At 41.5% G+C, this 20,076-nt stretch overlaps 1 protein-coding gene across 12 annotated transcripts in view; it reads right to left on the bottom strand.

Annotated features, from left to right (window-relative positions):
* dab1a (DAB adaptor protein 1a) overlaps positions 1–20,076 on the bottom strand; it is a 156,544-nt gene that overhangs the window by 28,723 nt on the left and 107,745 nt on the right. For all 12 annotated transcript variants that reach the window (XM_036141443.1, XM_036141441.1, XM_036141444.1 and 9 more), the window contains 2 exons: positions 15,841–15,939; positions 7,111–7,242 (listed from right to left, as the gene is read on the bottom strand). In XM_036141443.1, the coding sequence (XP_035997336.1) occupies positions 7,111–7,242; positions 15,841–15,939 (231 nt within the window). The remainder of the gene's footprint in view (positions 1–7,110; positions 7,243–15,840; positions 15,940–20,076) is intronic.

The following is a 20,076-nucleotide window of genomic DNA, read 5'->3' as shown; positions in this document are numbered from 1 at the left end:
TTAAAGACTTTAAAATGTTCACCTTCCAGTGGGACAGTGACCTTCCAGCCAGAGATACAGTGAGGGGCTTTAGATATCCGGCATATTCATGTGTTGGATTGACCCAGGCAAAGTCCAGATCAAAAGCCAGCTGAGGATCAGAGAGAAGTCCTAAAACCTTATGTTAACTTATTCTTGCTATCGTATTTAACTGAGCTTGAGCTATTATGCAGAGAATAGGCAAACACACAGTCTGCCATGAACATGCGTTGACAGTCCTGCCGCTGTGACTGAAACAAAGGTTGTTCAACAACATATCGACTCTGTGTCTAATTCTTCTATAAGGCACAGCGCATTATAAGAAGCATGAAAATGGAAATTTAGGAATTCACAAATGAACCATGCTATTTGGAAGATTCTACTGTATGCCGTGCTCCATGCTTTAAGGACACTTTTTTTTCTATCAGGAAGCCCTGAGTTTGGGTTTCTTTTAGAGAGGGCCAGACCCTTTAGCAGCCTAAAAAATTAAGCAATCTCAATCTTCAAACAGAACGGCAAACAAAATAGAACATTTAGATGTGAAAACAAACACAGTGCTCTGCACAATTCGACAGAATGCATTAGCGTCGGGGGAAACAAACAACGCAATCAGTGTGTTTAAAATCTTTCATTACAGGTAATGCAGCTCTTGAACTGATTGCTTTCAGACTTGCTGTGACACGGCTCTGAAAATGGAACTTCCAGATTGAGTTTAATACATTTTTTTTCCTGTCGGTCCTGGCGAATTGAAAACCAGGTTAAAGCCCCGGCAGCGCATAGAGACAGGACATTTATCTCCACAATAACTACAAGCTGTTTTCCTCCCTTCGATCAACCTCGGACAGATACATGAGCACACACTGGCCTCTTGTCTTACCTAGAACAGCCTTTGGAAAGCATCGGCACCCCCCCCCGTCCTCTCCCCCTTCACCAGACATGCGACCACGGTCCCAGCAGCACGACCGCAAGGAGTCCTCTCATACAGCCATGTTTGAGACCTAATCAATTATTGACTGAAGGTTTGCAGAGTGCACTCTGAGTTCATAGACTGAACCATGCTTTGCATAAAGTGGTTCTACTTTAATGTTGTCTCTCTGCAAGATATTCTCAGCTCTCCCACTTCTAGTGACAGACAGACACGCTGCGGTAATCTTCCTCCCACCCACCCCCCCGACAGAGCCAACAGTGAAAGATACTGTCACTCTTTCAAATTCAAATCCGCTTTACATTTCACAATGCACGCCACGTCAGTAGTTGAAGAATAAAATGCAGACCTGCCAACCCTGACAAAAGTCTAGGAGTACCAGCTTATTGCAGACAACGTTTTTGATTCGTGCGAGCAGACGAAACAGACACAAAGCGTTGGGGGAAGTTTTGAAAGCTTTCATATTTATTTTTATTTTTAAATTTTTTTGCCAGGAATCCAAACTCACTCTGCACATCCCCTAGTAGATAAACAGAAATAAGACATTAAAAAAATTTATCCATTTTGGGGGTTTATTACTAACCCTTTTAGTTGCTGAAGTCAAACCCTACTTTGTGTACATGCTGTAAACACTTCGGTTTACTTTAACGGCAACACGTTTCTTGGAGACTTAATTGAGTGTGTGCATTGGAAGCCACAAATGCTCCCCCTGCGCTCATGTGAAAAATTACCCAAGTTAATGAACACTGCTAGCATAGGAGGATTGCAACTGTAGAGATTTTAAAATGCATAAATAATAATAGTGGCATCTATTTTTCGTTGCAACTTTTGTACATTCCAATGAAATTTGTCCTCTGCATTAAACCCATCCCTTAAGGGGCAGTGGTCTGCCACTGTGGGGACATGTTCTTCCTAAATCAGTCAAAGGTTCTGTGACGAGACTTACTGAGGGCCACACTTTGTGAGTTGCATAATTTCTAAAGCCTAGTTCACACGTAGCAGGGTTTTAAAAAAAAAAACGAACAAAATAATAATAAATAATACCACCCACACGGGAGGGTTTTTAGAAAAGTTTTCATCCACATCAACCCGCACTGAGCGTTTTTTTTTTTTTTTTTTACATACACCAGCTGCATAGGGGCAGTGTACCGCAGAACTAAAACTTATGTCAGCCAATCAGAATCATTAAAAACAACCGCGACTTCCTGTTTGGAATGAATCATGGTGCTGGGAGGTTCAATCTTGTAAAAGTGCAACTAAATGCAAACAAAAAATGTCTGAAGCAATGTAAAAAGCAGCACCTCTATGACGAAATTAATTTTTAACTCCACCGTATGACCAAGAGTATAAACAATGGTCACACATGCGTGACGCTGCACAGCAATGCTCGTCGCATTAATATCCGGCTTTTCATGTACACACGCAGGCTCTAAACCGGAGCGTTTATAAGTCTCCACTTTGGCTGGAGGATCATTCGTTTTAAGGGATGTTTAACGCCATTTATGTGTGGCTGAAAGGCATAACCGCATAAACATGTCTCGTTTTTCCCAGATATCCTGCTACATGTGGACTAGGCCTAGACCTTAAAAACAAGTTATAAGAGTTTGTGCGGTTTCCACTTTCATTTGAAAGTCACAAATAAAGTGTTGTTGTATCAGCTCCATATTTACGCAGATATCAACTATAACAATTGGTAAGACTCCTCTGAACCTTATCTGGGATCCAGAAAGAGCAAGAATGATGGGTTTGTCATCCACTTAATCAAAGCGACGCCACTGACGTACTTTTTGCACTGTCTTATGATACTGCCATCAATTTCAGCGTTGCAGAATGTGCAGAAGTCACCATGGTGCACTCTCTGAATGCAGATGCAATTCCACCTCTTTGAGAATCTTCAAGGTGAATGCATGAAACGTACTGTTCTCTAGAAGGAAAGCTTGAAATGGTTACTGGTTTAATGGTTACAATGATTGTCTGACAGGCTCAACAACTGAAAATGAAGTCAACCGTTAAATGAGAAAATGCTAAATTTTATTATTTTAGATACGAAAAACAAAAAAAAATTGTGATGTGAAGAACTAAAAGGTATGTTCTTAGGTGGACTATGATATGACGTCACACACCAACTCTCTGTGTTGTTCTCCAGTCTCTTGTTTACAAAGCTGGGCCGGTGTGTGTCCATGTGCGTCCATGTGAATAGCTGCCACTCAGGGCTTAGCCCCTCCCTGCCCAGGAAGTGTAGTAGGAGCAATACATTTTAATGGTGTTATTGCAAAGCTGTCTTTTGGCAAGTGTGCCAGACAAGCACAATTCAACAGTGGGCTCAGCATGAACGGAGGATGAGGCAGAGGTCCACGGAGATTCTTATATTTTATACAACGCGGGTCAGACGGCTCTGTATGAGGCCAGGGATTTACAAGATATGTGTAATTTCATTACTATTATGACTAAATTACATTTGTATTTACCCAGAATCCCCTGCAATGTAGTGCGCTTTCTGCATTTGGAGTGACCTCTGGTCCGCTTGGCATTCGCATATGCAGCTTCGGGTTCAACCGAGCCAAGACCTAGGTTTTGAGGTGGTCTTTAGTTTGGTTTTTTGGAGTTCAATTGAGCTTTCACAACTACCCCAAACAAACCTTGCTGAGCAAAGTAAAGAAAAGAGTTTGATTAAAGTGGACTAAACAGGGCTGGTCTAAATGCACCAGAACTTTGAGTCTTTAGCAGTGCAGAACATCGTAAGTAAGTATGTCCAGGTGCTGATATATCTATGCTGCCTGCATAGATATATCTTTATATTCTGTTTGGGTCATATTTTTCAAGCCTTTTGTTTTTTTCTGTATCTTACGTTTTGTGAACAATCATGTCACAGTATTCGCTACCGAGCTGCTAAACACAGTCATAGACTGGCTTAACAATTTTTTAAATCCGCCATTTTTATTTTGTTTTGCAACGATTTTGTAGTACAAGTTCAAGGAAGCCAAAGCTACAAATGGATAAGTGAAAATGTTTGGTTGTTGGGTGTATTAACCAACACAATTCATTGCACTGTTACCCAGTATACTACAAAAATGGCCGAACGGGGTGGAGTGGATCGCTCTGCAACCTAGAGGGGGAGGGGGGTGGTGCAGTGCCTCCTCTGCATTTGAATAGACCACACCCAAGCAAGGTGTTCTCCAGCACACCTAAGAACAATGGTAAAATGAGGGAAAGTGGGGGTAAATTAACAAGGAATTCAGACCAAAGCGTTGCCGTTCCACTTTATATAGAGAGAATATATAACTCAACCGGGCCCTATGTAGAAAAAGTAATTGTTCTCGATATTAAACCCTTAATTGAACGTGATTAACCACATCATTTGAAAAGCTGACTCCTAATTCACTTGCCACACTCACGCCTGATCACTGTCAGAGCTGTAAAACCAAAAAACAACTCTTAAGCAAAACCAGTCTGAAAACAAAAAAGGACAAAAGAGCTAAAAAAGAAACTCAAAATGCTATGATTTAAAGAAATTCAAGAACAGGTTAAAAACAAAGTCATTGAGTACAATCAGTCTGGAAAGGGTTAAGAGGCCATTTCTAAGGATTTGAGAATCTGGTAAAACACAGCTAACATTAGTAACAAACTACGAAAACAGAAAGCTTTGCAGTTCTCACTTGGTTCAGTTACGATCACTGTTTATGATTCATCAAGAAGAAAGACTCTTTCTTAAAGAGACTTGGCAAAGTGTGCATCCAAGGGAGAGTTTCAAGATGGAAACAACTGCTGACCAAAAACAGAACAAAGGCCTATCTCTCCTTCGCCCGAAAAGATCTTTATGAATTGGTGAAAAATATTCTGCCGACAAAACGAAAGTGGAACGTTTTGGTGGTGCGTGTCTGGTTACATCGGCTGTAAAAACAGCATTTCAGAAAAAGAAAATTATACCAATAGTTAAAGAAGGTGGTGATAAGGTGATGGTCTGGGGTTGCTTCATGATCAGGACAACTTATTATAATTGATGAAACCCTGAAAGCTCCTCTCTATCAAAAAAAACCCGAAAGAGAATGTCCGGCAATGAAATCAATATCTATCTGGGGATCCAAAATATGAAAATGTGACAAAAAGCAAAAATAGAAGAAAGCTGTAAAGGTTTAATAATTCAGTTTTTTTTTTACAGCACTGTATGTTTTGGTGGTGTTTTTTGCTGAGAGTCTTCTCTCACACAGATTCAAACAATGGACAGAACTGTGATGGTCTACACTCTGTGGTTGTCCCATAAACCTGAAAAGCTGCTTTTTTATTCGCAATATTACCTCTGGAAAGTTTTGCATTAAGTTATAACAAAGACTGAACTCTTAGGCAATCCTTTCTGACACAATTAGGGCTCCTCCATCTGCGCAAAGCGTTGACCAAATAAGACACGTCTTTCTTGTTCTGGGACTTTGAGCGGTAAGCCAATTACTTTTGAATGTAACCCTAAATTGGCCTTTTTCTGAACAACTTTAAGTCTTAGACTTCATGACGACAGAGACACTTTGTTAATTCACATCAAAGTGGTTACTTTCCAATTACAGCCACAGCAATAAGCTCCGCGCTTACATCCCTCTCTTTGTTTCCTCCACGACTAACAGCCCGAGTGCCGGCGATGGCGGGTTCAAATCCAAGAGAGAGGGAGTAAAATATAATTATGACCTTTCCTCAGGCACACACCAGGTAAATGGCAGCTTAGCTGAGCGAGGAAAACACAGCCCTGTGATACACCGTTAGGAAGGGCAACATCGGAAAAGCACCCGTTTTTCAATCCCAGCGTGCACTTGTGAAAAGAGGCTGAGGTGTGTGTGGGGGTATCAGTCCAAGTCAGAGAGCCACGGTTCATGGCCCTGGGAGGATGGATATGCCATTAGAGCTGGTGACACACACTCAAACCCTCATTGACTCACTATGGGAAATCAATACGGCTACAGAGCAAGGCAGCTGGATCCAGATTAAACAAGCCAGGCACACAGATACAACAGCAGCAACAACAATCATATCAGAGCCCAGAGAGGTACTCAATATCATGTAGAGTGTGCTGCTGCAGGACTGACCTGGACCTGCTGCCTGACGCAGCAGCTGTACGCAGTGAACAATATGTTTAATGCACACCTGCATGAGCTAAATGTCAAAAGGTTAGCACCGGCGGGAGATGATCTGATTTAATCGTAGATTAACCTGCACACATAGACGCAACAGTTGTTGCAGTGTCGCTGAAAATATGGCTCACATTCATCATTTATTTGTTATTGTCGTGTTGGTTTGGGCCTTCAGCGATGCAGTTGAACTGTCCTTTTGTCAGGTGTGGAATGATTATACAGTGTACACTTCAATGAATTTGGGTGCACAATTTTGCATTCACTGTAGATTTTCACTGTAGAACACCACCCTTCAAAGTACATATGATTAATAGCTTTAACTTGATTCCTCCAAAGTTTGTTCTTGTCCTTGTGGCCAAACAGAGAGCCAAAACTAATTATTTTCATCTAAGCATGGCAGTCAGGGTCAGATGGTCGGTTGGAACTTGGTCGGGATAATGATCACAAACACACAAAGAACTGGGTTTTGAACACATAAAGCCGACCAACAATCTGCTTTCGGAAGGGCCTCATCCTCTACATGGGGCTAAATGTATACAATATGCTTAAAAGCTGGAAACAGCTGAGATCAACCATTTCTGATGAAAGCAGTCATTATTATCCCAAAAGCTTGTTGATAGCAAAAAGAAACATTGTCATGTATTGTTTCTCTGCAACCTCCTAAGGGTCATATATCCATGCGTATGAGGTATATGTCTATATTTTAGCCTGCATGACGTATAACGTTGAGCCTATTCAGATTGGAGAAAAATGCAAAAATTTTAACTTGTGCACCAGATTCTTGTGTTTGAAATAATTGCCAATGCTTTAATTATATAATCATTTCCACTATGAAAACAAACAGTTCAAATATACAGTTAAAGACCCCAGATAATTTTATGCTGTTTATTTTGTGTTTTTTGTACAGCACTTTAGTCTCTGTGTGTTTAAAGCGCTTTATAAGTAAATAAATAAGCCAAACAATCTTGCCCCCAACAGTGAACATATGCCAACTTTTCACTGGCATTGGACATTTTTAAGCAAAGTCTTCTTAACACTGTTTCAAATACTAACCGACTGGGCAGTTTTGATGGCCACAAAGCGATGATTTCCCTCCTTCCCACAGACATAACCGAAGGCTCTGTGGTCCGTGATGTCCTTGGCAATGTAGGAGATTTCATGGACAGCATGGTGGTGTTGGAGGATCTGTAAAAGAAAACAATGGAGCATGTTTTTTTTTTTTTGTTGTGCCGACAAAAGTCGAACAATCATGTTTCTTCATCCTCAACACCGAAATGTCAAGCCAGCAGGCTGAGAATGCGACCAAAATACATCAGAGTTGTACTATTGTTTCACAACCTATTTCATTGGGATTTTATGTGCTAGTATAATACAAAGTAGAGAAAGTTGTGACAAAGGAGAATGATGTATATATATTTTTTAAATAAATAAAACGTGGAAATAAGTTATTTCTAAGCAGCCTTCCTGAGTCAGGCCTTCATGGAACCAAATTTCTCTACAATCACTGCTGCAATTCTCTCGGGGTATGTCTTTACCAGCTTTGCGCATCAAGAGACGGAAATATTCGCATGTCCTTCGGATTTATATCTGGACTTGAACTGGACTGAGTCGTTCTAACACATAAAACCCCATTTGATCTAAATGATCTGTTGCAGTTGTGCGTTTGGAAGGTGACCCTAACAGGTATTCTTCCAGTACCGCTCTGTATTTTGCTCCATCCATCTTCCTATCAATCCTAACCAGCTTTTCTGACCGTGCTGAGGAACAACATCCCCCGCAGCATCATGTTACGCTCTTGGTCTGTTCAGACTGTAGTGAAAAGTTGCTTATTTTTCTGAAACAGCTCTTATTTTGTGTGTTGTTTGACCAGAGCGCCTACTCCTATTTGTTTACTGGTTCCTCCCTACTTGTCTTGAGGCAAACTTCAGAGGAGATGTATTTCAAAAACCGCTTTATTCTTCCTTCTTTTGTTCTTCTCTACATTGTGCTGGTCTCTCACATGTTACATATGAAAAAGTTCAACCCCTGTGAATACTTTTGGCCACGGTATTGTCCCACGTCTGACAAATTCCTTGTAAAAGCTTTAAAAAAAAAAAGAAGAGAGGGACTCCCCAGGGAGTACACTTGAACACAGACAATCGGATGGAGACCTTGTATCCTTGACTGAATTATTTGTAGCTCCTCTGCCCTCTCTGGTTTAGTTTGGGGTTGGGACTGCCAAGCTGGCATCGCCTGTGGCAGATGGCACTGTTTGTCCCGAGGATAGTTGGGGGGGGGGATCGGTGACAATCACAGCTCGGCAAGCTGTCGGACTTGATCACTTCATCTGTGCCCTCACTCCCAACACGCACACTGCTACACGCGCACAGAATCCACGGCTTAATATGCGAAGGCCCTCTGTTAAGTCACACTAAACGCCTCCTTTGTTATTGTTGTCTGTGCCAGCTGCACGCTGCGAGGAGAGGCGCGCAGTCAACATAATGATCCTGTGGTCCTTCAGTTCATCGTAGGGGTGGGAGCTCTGTACATCGCACACATCTGCTCCCTTCTGTAGCGAACCCAGAGGTGAGACACGGCGGGGAGAAGTGACAGCAGCTTAACACGGGGCCGTGAACACAACCGCACACACTGGAAACCCCAGCAGAGACGGATAATCGCTGTATGAGTCAACGTCTTCTAAATTTAATAATTGGCATAATGATTATTATTATCACCTCTGATTGACCTGAAAATGACAGCTAAGGCAGTGCGTGAGGATGCAAGCGTGCACAACAACACACAAACACACACACACACACAAACACACACACACACACAAACACACGGAGCTCATTTACAGAGGTTATTGAATTATCTCTGGGTGGCAGTGAGGTGACAAAGAGAGACTCTGATTCAAAGAGAGCACACAATGAAATGACTGCATAAATTCAATTGTTCCTCTTGGTCTTGGCAGCAAGTGAAGCTTAAACAGAAGAAGCAGTTCATATGTACAGTCAGCCAGTTGGATTACCAGCTCTTACAAATGAAGCTGGGATTGTTTCACTGGGACTGTAGTTTAATTTGTGCCTATTCCTCAACAGAAAAAGTCACATTAAAGCATCAATCCTGTGACGTTCTTGGTGAAACTGAATAAGAAACTGGCTTTAAATGGTCTTTATGGTTACAGTTACAAGGCATTCAGGCTGGTACCATCACAGATAATCAATAAATAACAGCTACATCCATGAAAGAGGATATATAGTGAGCATCTCAAAAAGAGGCATGCAGTTTAGGATCAAGACCAGAGCAAGGTGCGTGACACGGTGTAAATGCTGTATTAAGAAAATGAATCCAAATGGTGGATTTAGTTCATGTTTTCCAAAGACACTGAAAGACGCGACAGTCGATTGCTACTAATAAAATACAGTCAATTACTTATTGACGAATATAAGAAGCTTTTGGCTGTTTGCAGTATTGGAGTGCCCAAGTGTTAACAAAGAAGATACCAGCATGGAAAGAAATAATGATTTTGATATATTATTTGAATGTAATGTAATTTTATTGAAATTATTGTGTCTGTTGTTTTTAAAAATTATTCCTTTTCAATAGTTTGAAGCTAACATCAAATATGGGGAGGAAAGGAGTTCAAACAGGGAAATAACTGAAACATGATGCTAGGGATGTTCAAGCAGTGAGAAATGTTTCACATCCTCCCACAACAAAACTCCGCCTTTGTTTCACAGTACATCCAAAAAGTACCGCCTCCCTTCAAGGCCTGTGTGCTGGGGTAGATCTCCAGCAGCAGGAGCGTGAACACGAGCACATCAATGTATAGTGGAAGTCGAATGTTAGCCAGACTCTTTAAAGGAATATGTCGGAATTAGACAATAAAAAATACTCATTACTAGGAATAAAAAAGATTCCTTAATTTGACAGGTCAAATGATATTTTAAAGCAAAAATGTATGTAGTTTGACTTGAAGTTACTGACTTGATTCATGTCAGATTACAGTCTAAGGGTGCTGTTTTAAAAATAAGTAGATTTCAGATAGACGAATATCAGAGAGGGATATGATAGGAGCCACTAAATAAGTCGTTGACTGATGCTGAAACAATGGGTAAGAACAAAGTAGGTAATTATGGCTAGTCAAAAGATAAACTGACAACTAAAGAAATATCTGACTTAGAAATTGCACAGACCTCGCATGTGTCTATTTTTGACAAATATTCTACCTATTAAGGTGCTGCCCCCAAGAATATTCCTATTTCTATAAATTCATAAAAACTGTTTGAATCCTTGTTTTCTGCCACAGTTTCTCCACCTACTGGCTTGCTGTACTTGCTTCCAGAACGCTAAAGCAGTAAGTCACAGAGCCCATGTGCATTTTATTGCAAATGCTGTGCTCTTTTATTCGGAGAAAAATCTGGACAGAACAATAAAATGTGATTTCTTTGGTGGGGGAACCTGAACATAGCTGCTTTAATAGATGCAGTCACCAGGGAAGCTGACTGCTTGCAAAGACACGAACCTGCCTGTGTAAAAATTCATTAATGGCTCGATCCTCTCTCCGTCTCTCTCCCTCTGTCCAGATATGCTGATAAGCACAACAGTCCCACATGGCATCGGTGTCTCTGGGGGGATTGTGGACAGCATGTCCTTGAACAGCTGCTGGCCACTGACCCAAGATTTTCTGCTCTGATGCCGGGAGTGAGGAGGGAGGAGAGGAAGCAGCGGGATACTGTTGGTCTAACCTCCCTAACCTTCACATCCCTCGCCTGGAAAGGAGCCCACTGAGGCTGCCCAGTCTCCAACCAGCAGGTCCGGCCTGTCAGAGCACTTAGCTTTCAGGTGTAATTAGCCGGTTGAATGAAAAAACCTCAGCGGAGTTTGGCTAAGATGAAGGCAAAACAATAAAATGAGCAAGAAGCCTTGTTGCAAGATGACTGATGCTGCATAATTAGGCTGCCTTAACATGTTGGAGTAATCCCTTCTTCCCCATATCAGGGGAATGAACCGCACATAGGAACATAGGAGCTGCCGAACAACAGCAAACTGTCGGTGTGACTGTCCACAGTGAAGCCAAGGTGAGGCTTTCAAACCTAACACTGTCCCAGCTGTCAAGCATGGTAACAATGGAAACAACCTGAGGGCATGTAGCATTGCCAGTGGTATTGCTGCAACACACACAGTTGGTTGAAAATGAAGATGTAGGACTGACTCCAAATTCTTGAACTTCACCTGAAGTCAGCAGCTAGTTTAGGTGAAACTAGGAAAATCAACTGGATGTTCTAACAGCATATTAGCCTGCTGGGAAGGCCCCGGTCTTAACTAAGACGAAAATATGTGAACTATGCTTAAAAGTTGGCATGTGTCTGAGAACTGACTGAGCTCTACCATTTTTTGACAAGAAGGGAGGTCAGTCATCCAGACAGAATTATGCTAGAAGCTTGTTGATGGCCAGGAGAATGTGTGGTGAAAGGCAACTTCCTAATGGAAATTTAACCAAATTAGTGGAGCTATAGCTATACATTTGAGATTATACATTGTCATCATGTGTTGATAGGAAAAAAAAAAACTTCTGTCAATTCAAACTTCAGATCTTAACTATTTTTCTTGTATTAACTATTTCTTGAAAAAATGGTTAAAAGCTCAAAACTGGAGTGACATTCCTTGAGGAGTGTATGTAAACTTATCTCTAGGCTGTATATGGCTCTCTGGGCTGAGCTGGATTTAAACCCTCATGCACTAATGGTCTCTATGGTGTTGCTGTACTGCCTGTGGATACCACTCCAGTTGGGGCAGAGTCTCAACATACCCCACCACCTCTGACATCGTTAGCCTGTAAAGTTCATAGATGTGCCACAGTCCTTGGTGCTCAGGTTGTGCATAAGTCTAAAACTTTTCTAAAATCTTTACCTTCCTGAATGATTTTAGGACTTGATTCCAGTCATTCCAATATTTGTCTTAGCTCAGACTATAAATTTAAATACTTACATTTCTCAAACTGATGGATGGTCATATATTTTGCCAATGTTATTAAGAAAAGGCCCCTTCACTGACTGATATCTGTTCCCCTTTGCTATATTCTGTCCTTCAAAGATCCTTGTTTGACAAAGTGGTTGATGAAGCATCTAATGTTCTCCAGGGACAACTGAAATGTAACTTACTGAGGTCAATATATCATTTAAACTCTTTTTACCTCTCTATTTTAACCTTCAAATGAATGTTCATTACATTGCAGCTCATTTCACCCCAAGTGTTGATCATCTGTTTCAAAACTGAAAATTTGGACCTTTTTTTTTACCATTCACAAACATAGCCAGGTAATGGTAACGCTGACATTCTTTGATGCGGATGCGGTAAAGAAGACAATGTTTGCTGTTTACAGTATCAGTGGAAGCACAGAAGGTTTAGGGATAAAATAATAAAACAGTATTTTCTAGGACACGTTGAGGCATATTTGCAGCTCATTCTGGCAGCGAAAGATGACAAGACAACTTCCAAGGTTGCTTTGTTAATCCTTTGAAACTATCAGCCCCTGCCAGTCATGGAAAAGGCTGGATTTAGAAATGTTTGGGTAAGAATCTACATTCTCTAAGGAATACACTTGGGGACTGCTGCTTCAGATGCTAAAGCCAGTTTAAGATAACAAGTCAGCAATGACTCTAAATTTATATTAAAATAATAGTCAGGCTCTGATTTACAGGGCTGCTCTCACGCATCCATCTATTTGTCCACCGTTTATACCCGCTTGTCCTTGCAAGGTTGGGGGGGGGGGTGCCTATCTCCACTGAGGGCGAGGCGAGGTGCACCCTGGTTGCCAGTCCATCATAGTGCTCTCACAGCAGCAACGGATAAAAATATCTAACGGCCGTTCACAGCAGGAAGGCAAGAAGAAGTTTTTTGAAGGGCCGTCCTCATCTATTTTTTAAGGGGCAATTGGAATTGGCAAAATCAGAATCTGCAGATCAAAGTTTTTTATTCAAATCAAAAGTGCGCAAGAAGACTGAAGGGTGCCTCTCCAGTATCTCTATGTCTAAGAGGATTTTAAAAAAATCACGTCATTGAAATAATTGCATGCTGTTGAATGAACCCGATTAATTTAATCTTTGTGATTGGTGAAACATCCTGTGGCTTAACAAGTTCAGCCCCAGACTCCTGACATGAATGTATGTCTTTTCTGTGCTTGGCGCCAGAGGCTGATGAGGCCAGCGCCTGCATGTGTGTGTGTGTGTGTGTGTGTGTGTGTGTGTGTGTGTGTGTGTGTGTTTTTATCGAGATAGAGGCTGGCCCGAAAGAAAGACATGCCGACCTGCTCTCTCTTAGATTAATGTCTCCCCCTCGTCTTCTCCAACATCTCGAACAACACCCCCCTCCACCCTGTGCATGACCTTCCCTCCTTCGACGGAGGGGGCCATTCATCTATTCGTTCACCTGTACATCCATCCATCCTCCCATCTGGGTGACGGATGAATAGTGGGGGGGCTGAAGGAGGGGTTGGGGAGGGTGGGGGGTTGGAGCTGGGATTTTCAAGATCCATGAACCTAAGCAGAGTCATTCTCACCGTCTCCATCTCTTCCCTCGGTATAAGGAGCGGTTGAAGGACTGATAGTGACGACTGCATATCTTTATAGTTATTATTAATGTGCGGAGACAGAAGACAAGGTAACCCTGAAAAGAGCTTCACTCTGACATATGCTCCCTGATTCCCTGCCTACCTCTCTAACTATGTTTCAGTTCGTCTTTTTCCCTCCATCGCATCCTCCCTGCTCTATCAATCTTTTCCATATCCTAGTTTCCTCTTACCCCCCCCCCAACCCTTTGCGCCATTCTTTTACTCTTCCACTTTACTCCCTTGGCTTTTCACCTGTCTTTTATCGATTGTTTTATTTTCTTTATCACTCCGTCTTTCATCAGAGATGTTGACGCGTCAAGGAGGGGTGAGGGACATGAGTTTATGAGGGCTGTAAAACTAGGTTTGAAGGTGAAAGACGGCAAACACGCAACACGAATGTCGTCCGGCCCTCGCTGAGGTATAAATCTCCAGGCTAAACGCCGGGCGTTGAGCCGGAGGCTTCATTCACACCGACCAGACAGCACACACTGCACATTTATACAGCACACGTAACAGCAGATGTTGCATTATGGTTGAAAAAATAAGGCAGTTTTCCTCCAGCTGCCACAAAAAAAAAACATAAAAATAAGCAAACAGTGAAGATCTTTACTGGCTTAAAGAGCACACCGTGCCAAGCACCTTAAAATTAATTTCTCTCACCTGTACCTGGCTCTTAATGCAGGAGTGACTTCTAAATCGCCGGCACTAAAAGAAAGAAAGCTGGCTTGTTTAGTGAGAGGAAAGCTGCTACACTGGGGGATCGGGGCGCATTATATTTCTTGCTCAAGGATACATTAACAGGTATAGCTGGGTAGGGTATTGAGCCTCAATAAAAGCTGTCAGCAGATCCTTGGGTAGGAAAATTTGAAAAGAAATCACCCGGCACTTCTGGCCACTTTCCTCTGAGCTACAAGCACACTCAATCTGCAACAGCATTTAATAACTGACTTCTGAGCTCTCTCCATGGACTGCCCTCTATTTATGGCTGCCAGTGTTGGTGTAAATCTCTAAGTTGTCAAGATGTCGGGGTGAAGCCAAGAAAATCTCCTTTTCATTGTGCTTTTGCTGGGATTTGGGGGTATTTTTAGCTCCCATTAGGCAGTGGGAAAACGGTGATTGATGGCAAACTGAGAGGTAAATAAGCCATCAATGAATGGAGAGGGAGAATGGGGTGGGGGGCTGTTGGTAGGCATGCACTGGTTTCTGTAATCAAGGCATACCAATACCCATCCTTTTATCCATCCATTGTTCCCCCATTGATGTGAGTTTGGGTTGTGGTGGTTGCAGAGGCCAGAAGGCATATATGAGTCTTGCAAGCACATTCCCAGTGGGACATGCCTGAAAAACCTTCAATGGAGGCATCCAGGAAGCAGTCTGGTGAGATGTCTGAATTACCTCAAGTGAATTATTCTGACACGGAAGAACAGAAGCTCTACGCCAAGGCCCCACCGGATGATGGAGCACCTCGGTGTATCTCTAAGATAAGTCCAGCCAAGTGCATTTTACCTGCTTGTATCAAGAACCTTGTTCTTTTGGTCATGATATATATATCATGTCCATAAGTAAGTGTTGGACAGAGATGGTCATTAAATATGGAGCTTCACTTTTGACTTAGATTGTTCTTCAAAATGACAGATCAGAGCAGCCACCAGACATTACTGCACAAGAGGCCACAATCTGCCAATCCACCATCATTCATGAAAAATACACCCATATACTTCTCCTCAGCTTGAGGCAAGAATCTATCCAAGATCCTAGGATAAATCCATACAGTGCAGTCCCACATAAGGCAGGCTACATAGTCTCTACATTCTCAGCAGCACGCAGGGGTCACCCACTCAACAAACGTAAAACCCAATGAACATTTGCTTAGGTCGTGATGGATCTCATTGGTCAGTCAGGGAAACCGCCATGTAAGATGGAAAATGCATAATCCTGCAGCACAATATCAAACCGGTGTTGGCTGTGTTTGTAAAAAGGCATACAATGGGATAGCCATGTTCTCTCATCTACAACAGCCTTGTTCTCAGGGTTTCAATTAGGACCTCCTGATTTCCCCAGGGGCCACTCCCTTTCATGGAGAGGCCTCATTAACAGAAAAAAAAACGCAAATGCATGCACACATAGCAGGGCTGCGTGCCGTAAGTGCTCAGCCACATAAACAGACCCACATTTCCTTCAAAACGTACCCCTGTCTTCTCATCATAGATCTTGATCCCTCCGAAGGAAACCGTCAGGAACACCTTCTGTTTGTGCTCCCCTTTAGACCGTGCTGCAGCAGCTATACCCTGAAGATGAGAGAGAGAGAGACACACACACACGGTGCAAAACAATCGCATTAGGAACAGAAATGAAACACATGAACAGTGTAAATGGATTACCCATAAGCAGAGTCTCTAAGTAAAAGATTGTTCTCTTGGTGGATTACCTCTCGGTATCAGCACCAAGCCACACATGGAGGCGTCACTCTAGGATGAGACCGTTTAAAGCCACAACCTGCCATTTCCTTTGCGTGTTTAGCAGAAGATTATGCAACAGTAAGTAGAAAAATGTCTGGAAATGATGGCAGGTCTGTCATTTATGCACACTCTATACCTTCTCCACCAAGCAAGTAATGTAAAGCTACTGTCACACCACGTCTTATCTTGCCATGTATACTGGCGTATCTAAAATGCCTTTGACTTTGGTCTAAATGTGAAGAGATTACACACGTTAGCCAAAACATCCAGTCCTATCACATCTATGAGGTGTATATGTTGGTTATGATGTTTTTTCCCCTCTGTGTATGAATTATAATAATTCATACACACAATTTTTGTCATGATGTTACAATCTCATATTTTTTTCTTTCTTCATGATTGCCTGACCATCCAGAGATTAAAGTTCAATGCTTTATACATTGAATGAGTGTCAATAATGTTTAAATAATCATTAGCTAAATTGATTAGAGAAATATAAGCGGACTGCCCTGCTACTGTAGCCACTTCAGACATTTGGCGTGGCGGGGTGGTGACTAAGAGTGCAGTCTGAGCTTAGATAAAGTTTATGGCTCATTACTGCAATGTTTGAGCAGCCGGGCATGTACGTAAGGTAGTTAACAGCACTTTTTTGTCATGAAATGATTTGAAACCATGAATTAAAAATGTGGAGCTAATTTTAATTAACAAAACAAAAAAGTCTTCAATTGTTTCTTTGATTATTTTCAACCAGGGAAAACAAATATTCTCAAATATCCACATGCGCCTTGGTTTGTTTCGTTCGAAAACTCCCATCACTGAACTCCACATTTAATTTTAAGCGACACATGTTGTTTACTCATTGCAGAATAGATGGAAATATGTCAATATCCTGCAAAGAACATTACGTCTTGTCTTGCTTAGGCCCAACAGGAACAAACATAACAATGTATGCTTTCAATGCAGAGAGTAACTTGGCACAGATATTAACGTGTCAGTACTAGGGCCGTAACGGTATAGGCCTTTCGGTTTGGCACACATCTGACCCTAACGGATATAGCTGTATGAAATATAAACATATGCACGTCTATGTGCAGAACTCTATGTTCCACCATGCAAATTTAAAAGTCGCCCGAAACAAAGCAGAGTGGTCTCTCAGCTACAACTAAACTCTGCTATTTGAGAACATAAAATGGTAAATGGCTTGTACCTGCATAGCGCTTTCAACTAGTCCGACAACCCCAAAGCACTTTCAACTAGAGTCAGTAATTCACCCATTCACACCCTGACGGTGGTGAGCTATGTTAGCAGCTACAGCTGCCCTGGGGCAGACTGACAGAGGCGAGGCTACTGGGTCCTCTGGCCACAGCCAAAAGGCAATGTGGGTGAAGTGTCTTGCCCAAGGACACGACCGAACCAGTAAGGTGCAAATGCTTGGTGCAAATTACAAGGGAGGGTTAACCCCCATAATTATTACCTCACCCTGCCAGACAGATTTGCTCCGCATATCCATCTGGAAACCTTCCGTTGAAGTAATTTTGGGAAGGGGCAAAAATACTGGTTAGCTGATCGGCCTATGTTGGTGATAGACGGGCCAAATAAACCAATCAGATTCGTTGTCGCTCTGTTACGAGCGACGACGAAAACACAACCACAAGCCAAGCTACTCTTGCTGCTGCAGGTAAAGGCTCGTTAGCTCAGCAAATAAATACTCTGTAATTCCAATAAAACTTGCTCGATAGCCACGCTAACGCTAGTTTCATCGGCTGAAGCCGCCATGTTCTTTAGACTGAACTGTCGCGCTTCCCGTTGCGTCACACCTCAACCCGCCTCAAAGCCAACGCTGATTGGACGTTCGTTTGGTGAACGGCTCCAAATTTTCTTTAACGGAAAGTAGCCAGACTGATCTGCGAGTGAAACCTTGAAAGCTCGCGAGATCAGGATGGTCTCACGAGGCTACCATTATTAGGCCTGAGGCAAAAATAACACACTGGGCAGTATGAAACTCCGCCATTCATGTAAAACCGTCTCCATAACTTTATATATATATATATATATATATATATATATATATATATATATATATATATATATATATATATATATCTTCCATCTTACCTGTATTGTTACATTTCTAATTTTATTTTATTTACATAGTGCCAATTAATAACTTGTCATCTTAAGGCACTTTACAAAGTCAAATTCAATCCAATCAAATCATCCAGACAGATTGCTCAAAAAGTTTCCTATCTAAGGAAACCCAACAGTTTGCACTGAGTCTGGACAAGCAGCATTCACTTCTCCTGAAAGAGCGTAGACCAACAGTGGACAGTCTTCTGCATTGTTGATGGCTTTGCAGCCATCCCTCATACCGAGCATATAAGTTTATTAAGACAAGTATGGAAGAAACTAATATTAGGGCGTCAGTTAAATTGACCCAAATGCACCACACAAATGTGCCACAATTTGCTAAAATAAAGTAAGTAAATAAATGTTTGGATTAATTTGCTTTAAGGTTTTCTTGTCATTGTTTCTTTATTGAATTATATAGTGTCTGGTGTGACGCTCACCTGTTTAAGATTTGGTAAACATGTTAAGTTAAACAAGATTGCTATTTTTGTCCTCATGAGCCAAACTTGGCATGCTATTTGCGGCCAGTGTTTGAGCACCAGAATGAAGGGCTATTTTATTTACTTAAACGCCAAACTGGAAACTTCAAATCAAATGGCAATTTGGACGTCATGTTTGAAAAAATTGTAGACTCGTTTGGTATATATATATATATATATATATATATATATATATATATATATATATATATATATATATATATATATATATATATATATATATATATATATATATATATATATATTTGAAGTAAAACAGCTTTTGATTCTTGGAAATCAAACATCAAGATTATTTAAATAATCAAACCAACTCTCAATGAATGACTACCTTTTAAAAAAAAGTAATTACTAGGATCCTTAATATTCAGATAATTCACATCTTTCAGAGCAGTCAGGTAATATAAAGGTGGAAAATGTTCCATTACAGCATAACTGCTGAAAAACTAAAGAAGTCAGGGCCCAGTATCAGATTGGACATTACTTTCATGGTGATTTGCATTTGTTAATCAGTCAAAGAGGGGAACAAGAACCCAGAATTGGAGAAGTTGGGCGAGAGGCAGGAGGAGCCATGTGAAATAAGAGGGGAAGACATGAGAGTAAAAGAGCTGATGGATTTCCTGTCCGAATAAATGAGAAGGAGGGATCCTGTTTGATCAATGAGCTGTCTGTCTGCTTCTCACCCTTATAGGTCTCTGCTGGTTGGAGGTTTCACTTCACGCAAACAAAACACAAATGTAATTTTCTCTGTTTAATTTTCACTGGCAGCGTGAGTTAGGGATAATTAATAATGAATGAGATGCTCTTTGTCTTACATGTTTAACATGAATTTGCAGGAAAAACAACTAAATTCACGGGCCTGGTCGAAGATGTGGCTGTTTTTAATACACGGGTTTCTTTGTGTTATAAAAGTCACATGATTATCATAAAAAGCAGGACTGTTCATTCATGAATTAAAATAAAATGGCCAATCTCCTGTCATCTTTATCCTCACTCACCTGTCTCCTACCCGTCATCTAAACGAAACGATCCCCCTCCTGGATGACTTCTCTTCTTTGTTAACTGCCCCATCTGTCTAACTCCCTCTCTAATTGTTTCTGTCCTGCCAAATGAGACATTCACCCCGATCCCCTTCTCATCCATATGGCTAACCTCCTCACTTCCTCCTGCACCCATCACCATCATCATGCCTATAAATTGAAGCATGGGCCCCCCCCCCCCCCCCTATCTTTGTACTTGAACTTTTCTCCCCTGGTAATTTGCATACTGCAAAACAGCAGACAAACTCTATAAGCATGAATCTATACTAAGCCACAGTTATGCTGTGATGTATTAAACATGC

Source organism: Fundulus heteroclitus, chromosome 9, assembly GCF_011125445.2.
Source record: "Fundulus heteroclitus isolate FHET01 chromosome 9, MU-UCD_Fhet_4.1, whole genome shotgun sequence".
NCBI classification, from domain to species: Eukaryota; Metazoa; Chordata; class Actinopteri; order Cyprinodontiformes; family Fundulidae; genus Fundulus; species Fundulus heteroclitus.
The sequence above is the reverse complement of the archived record's forward strand: the minus strand, read 5'-3'. Positions and strand labels throughout refer to the sequence as shown.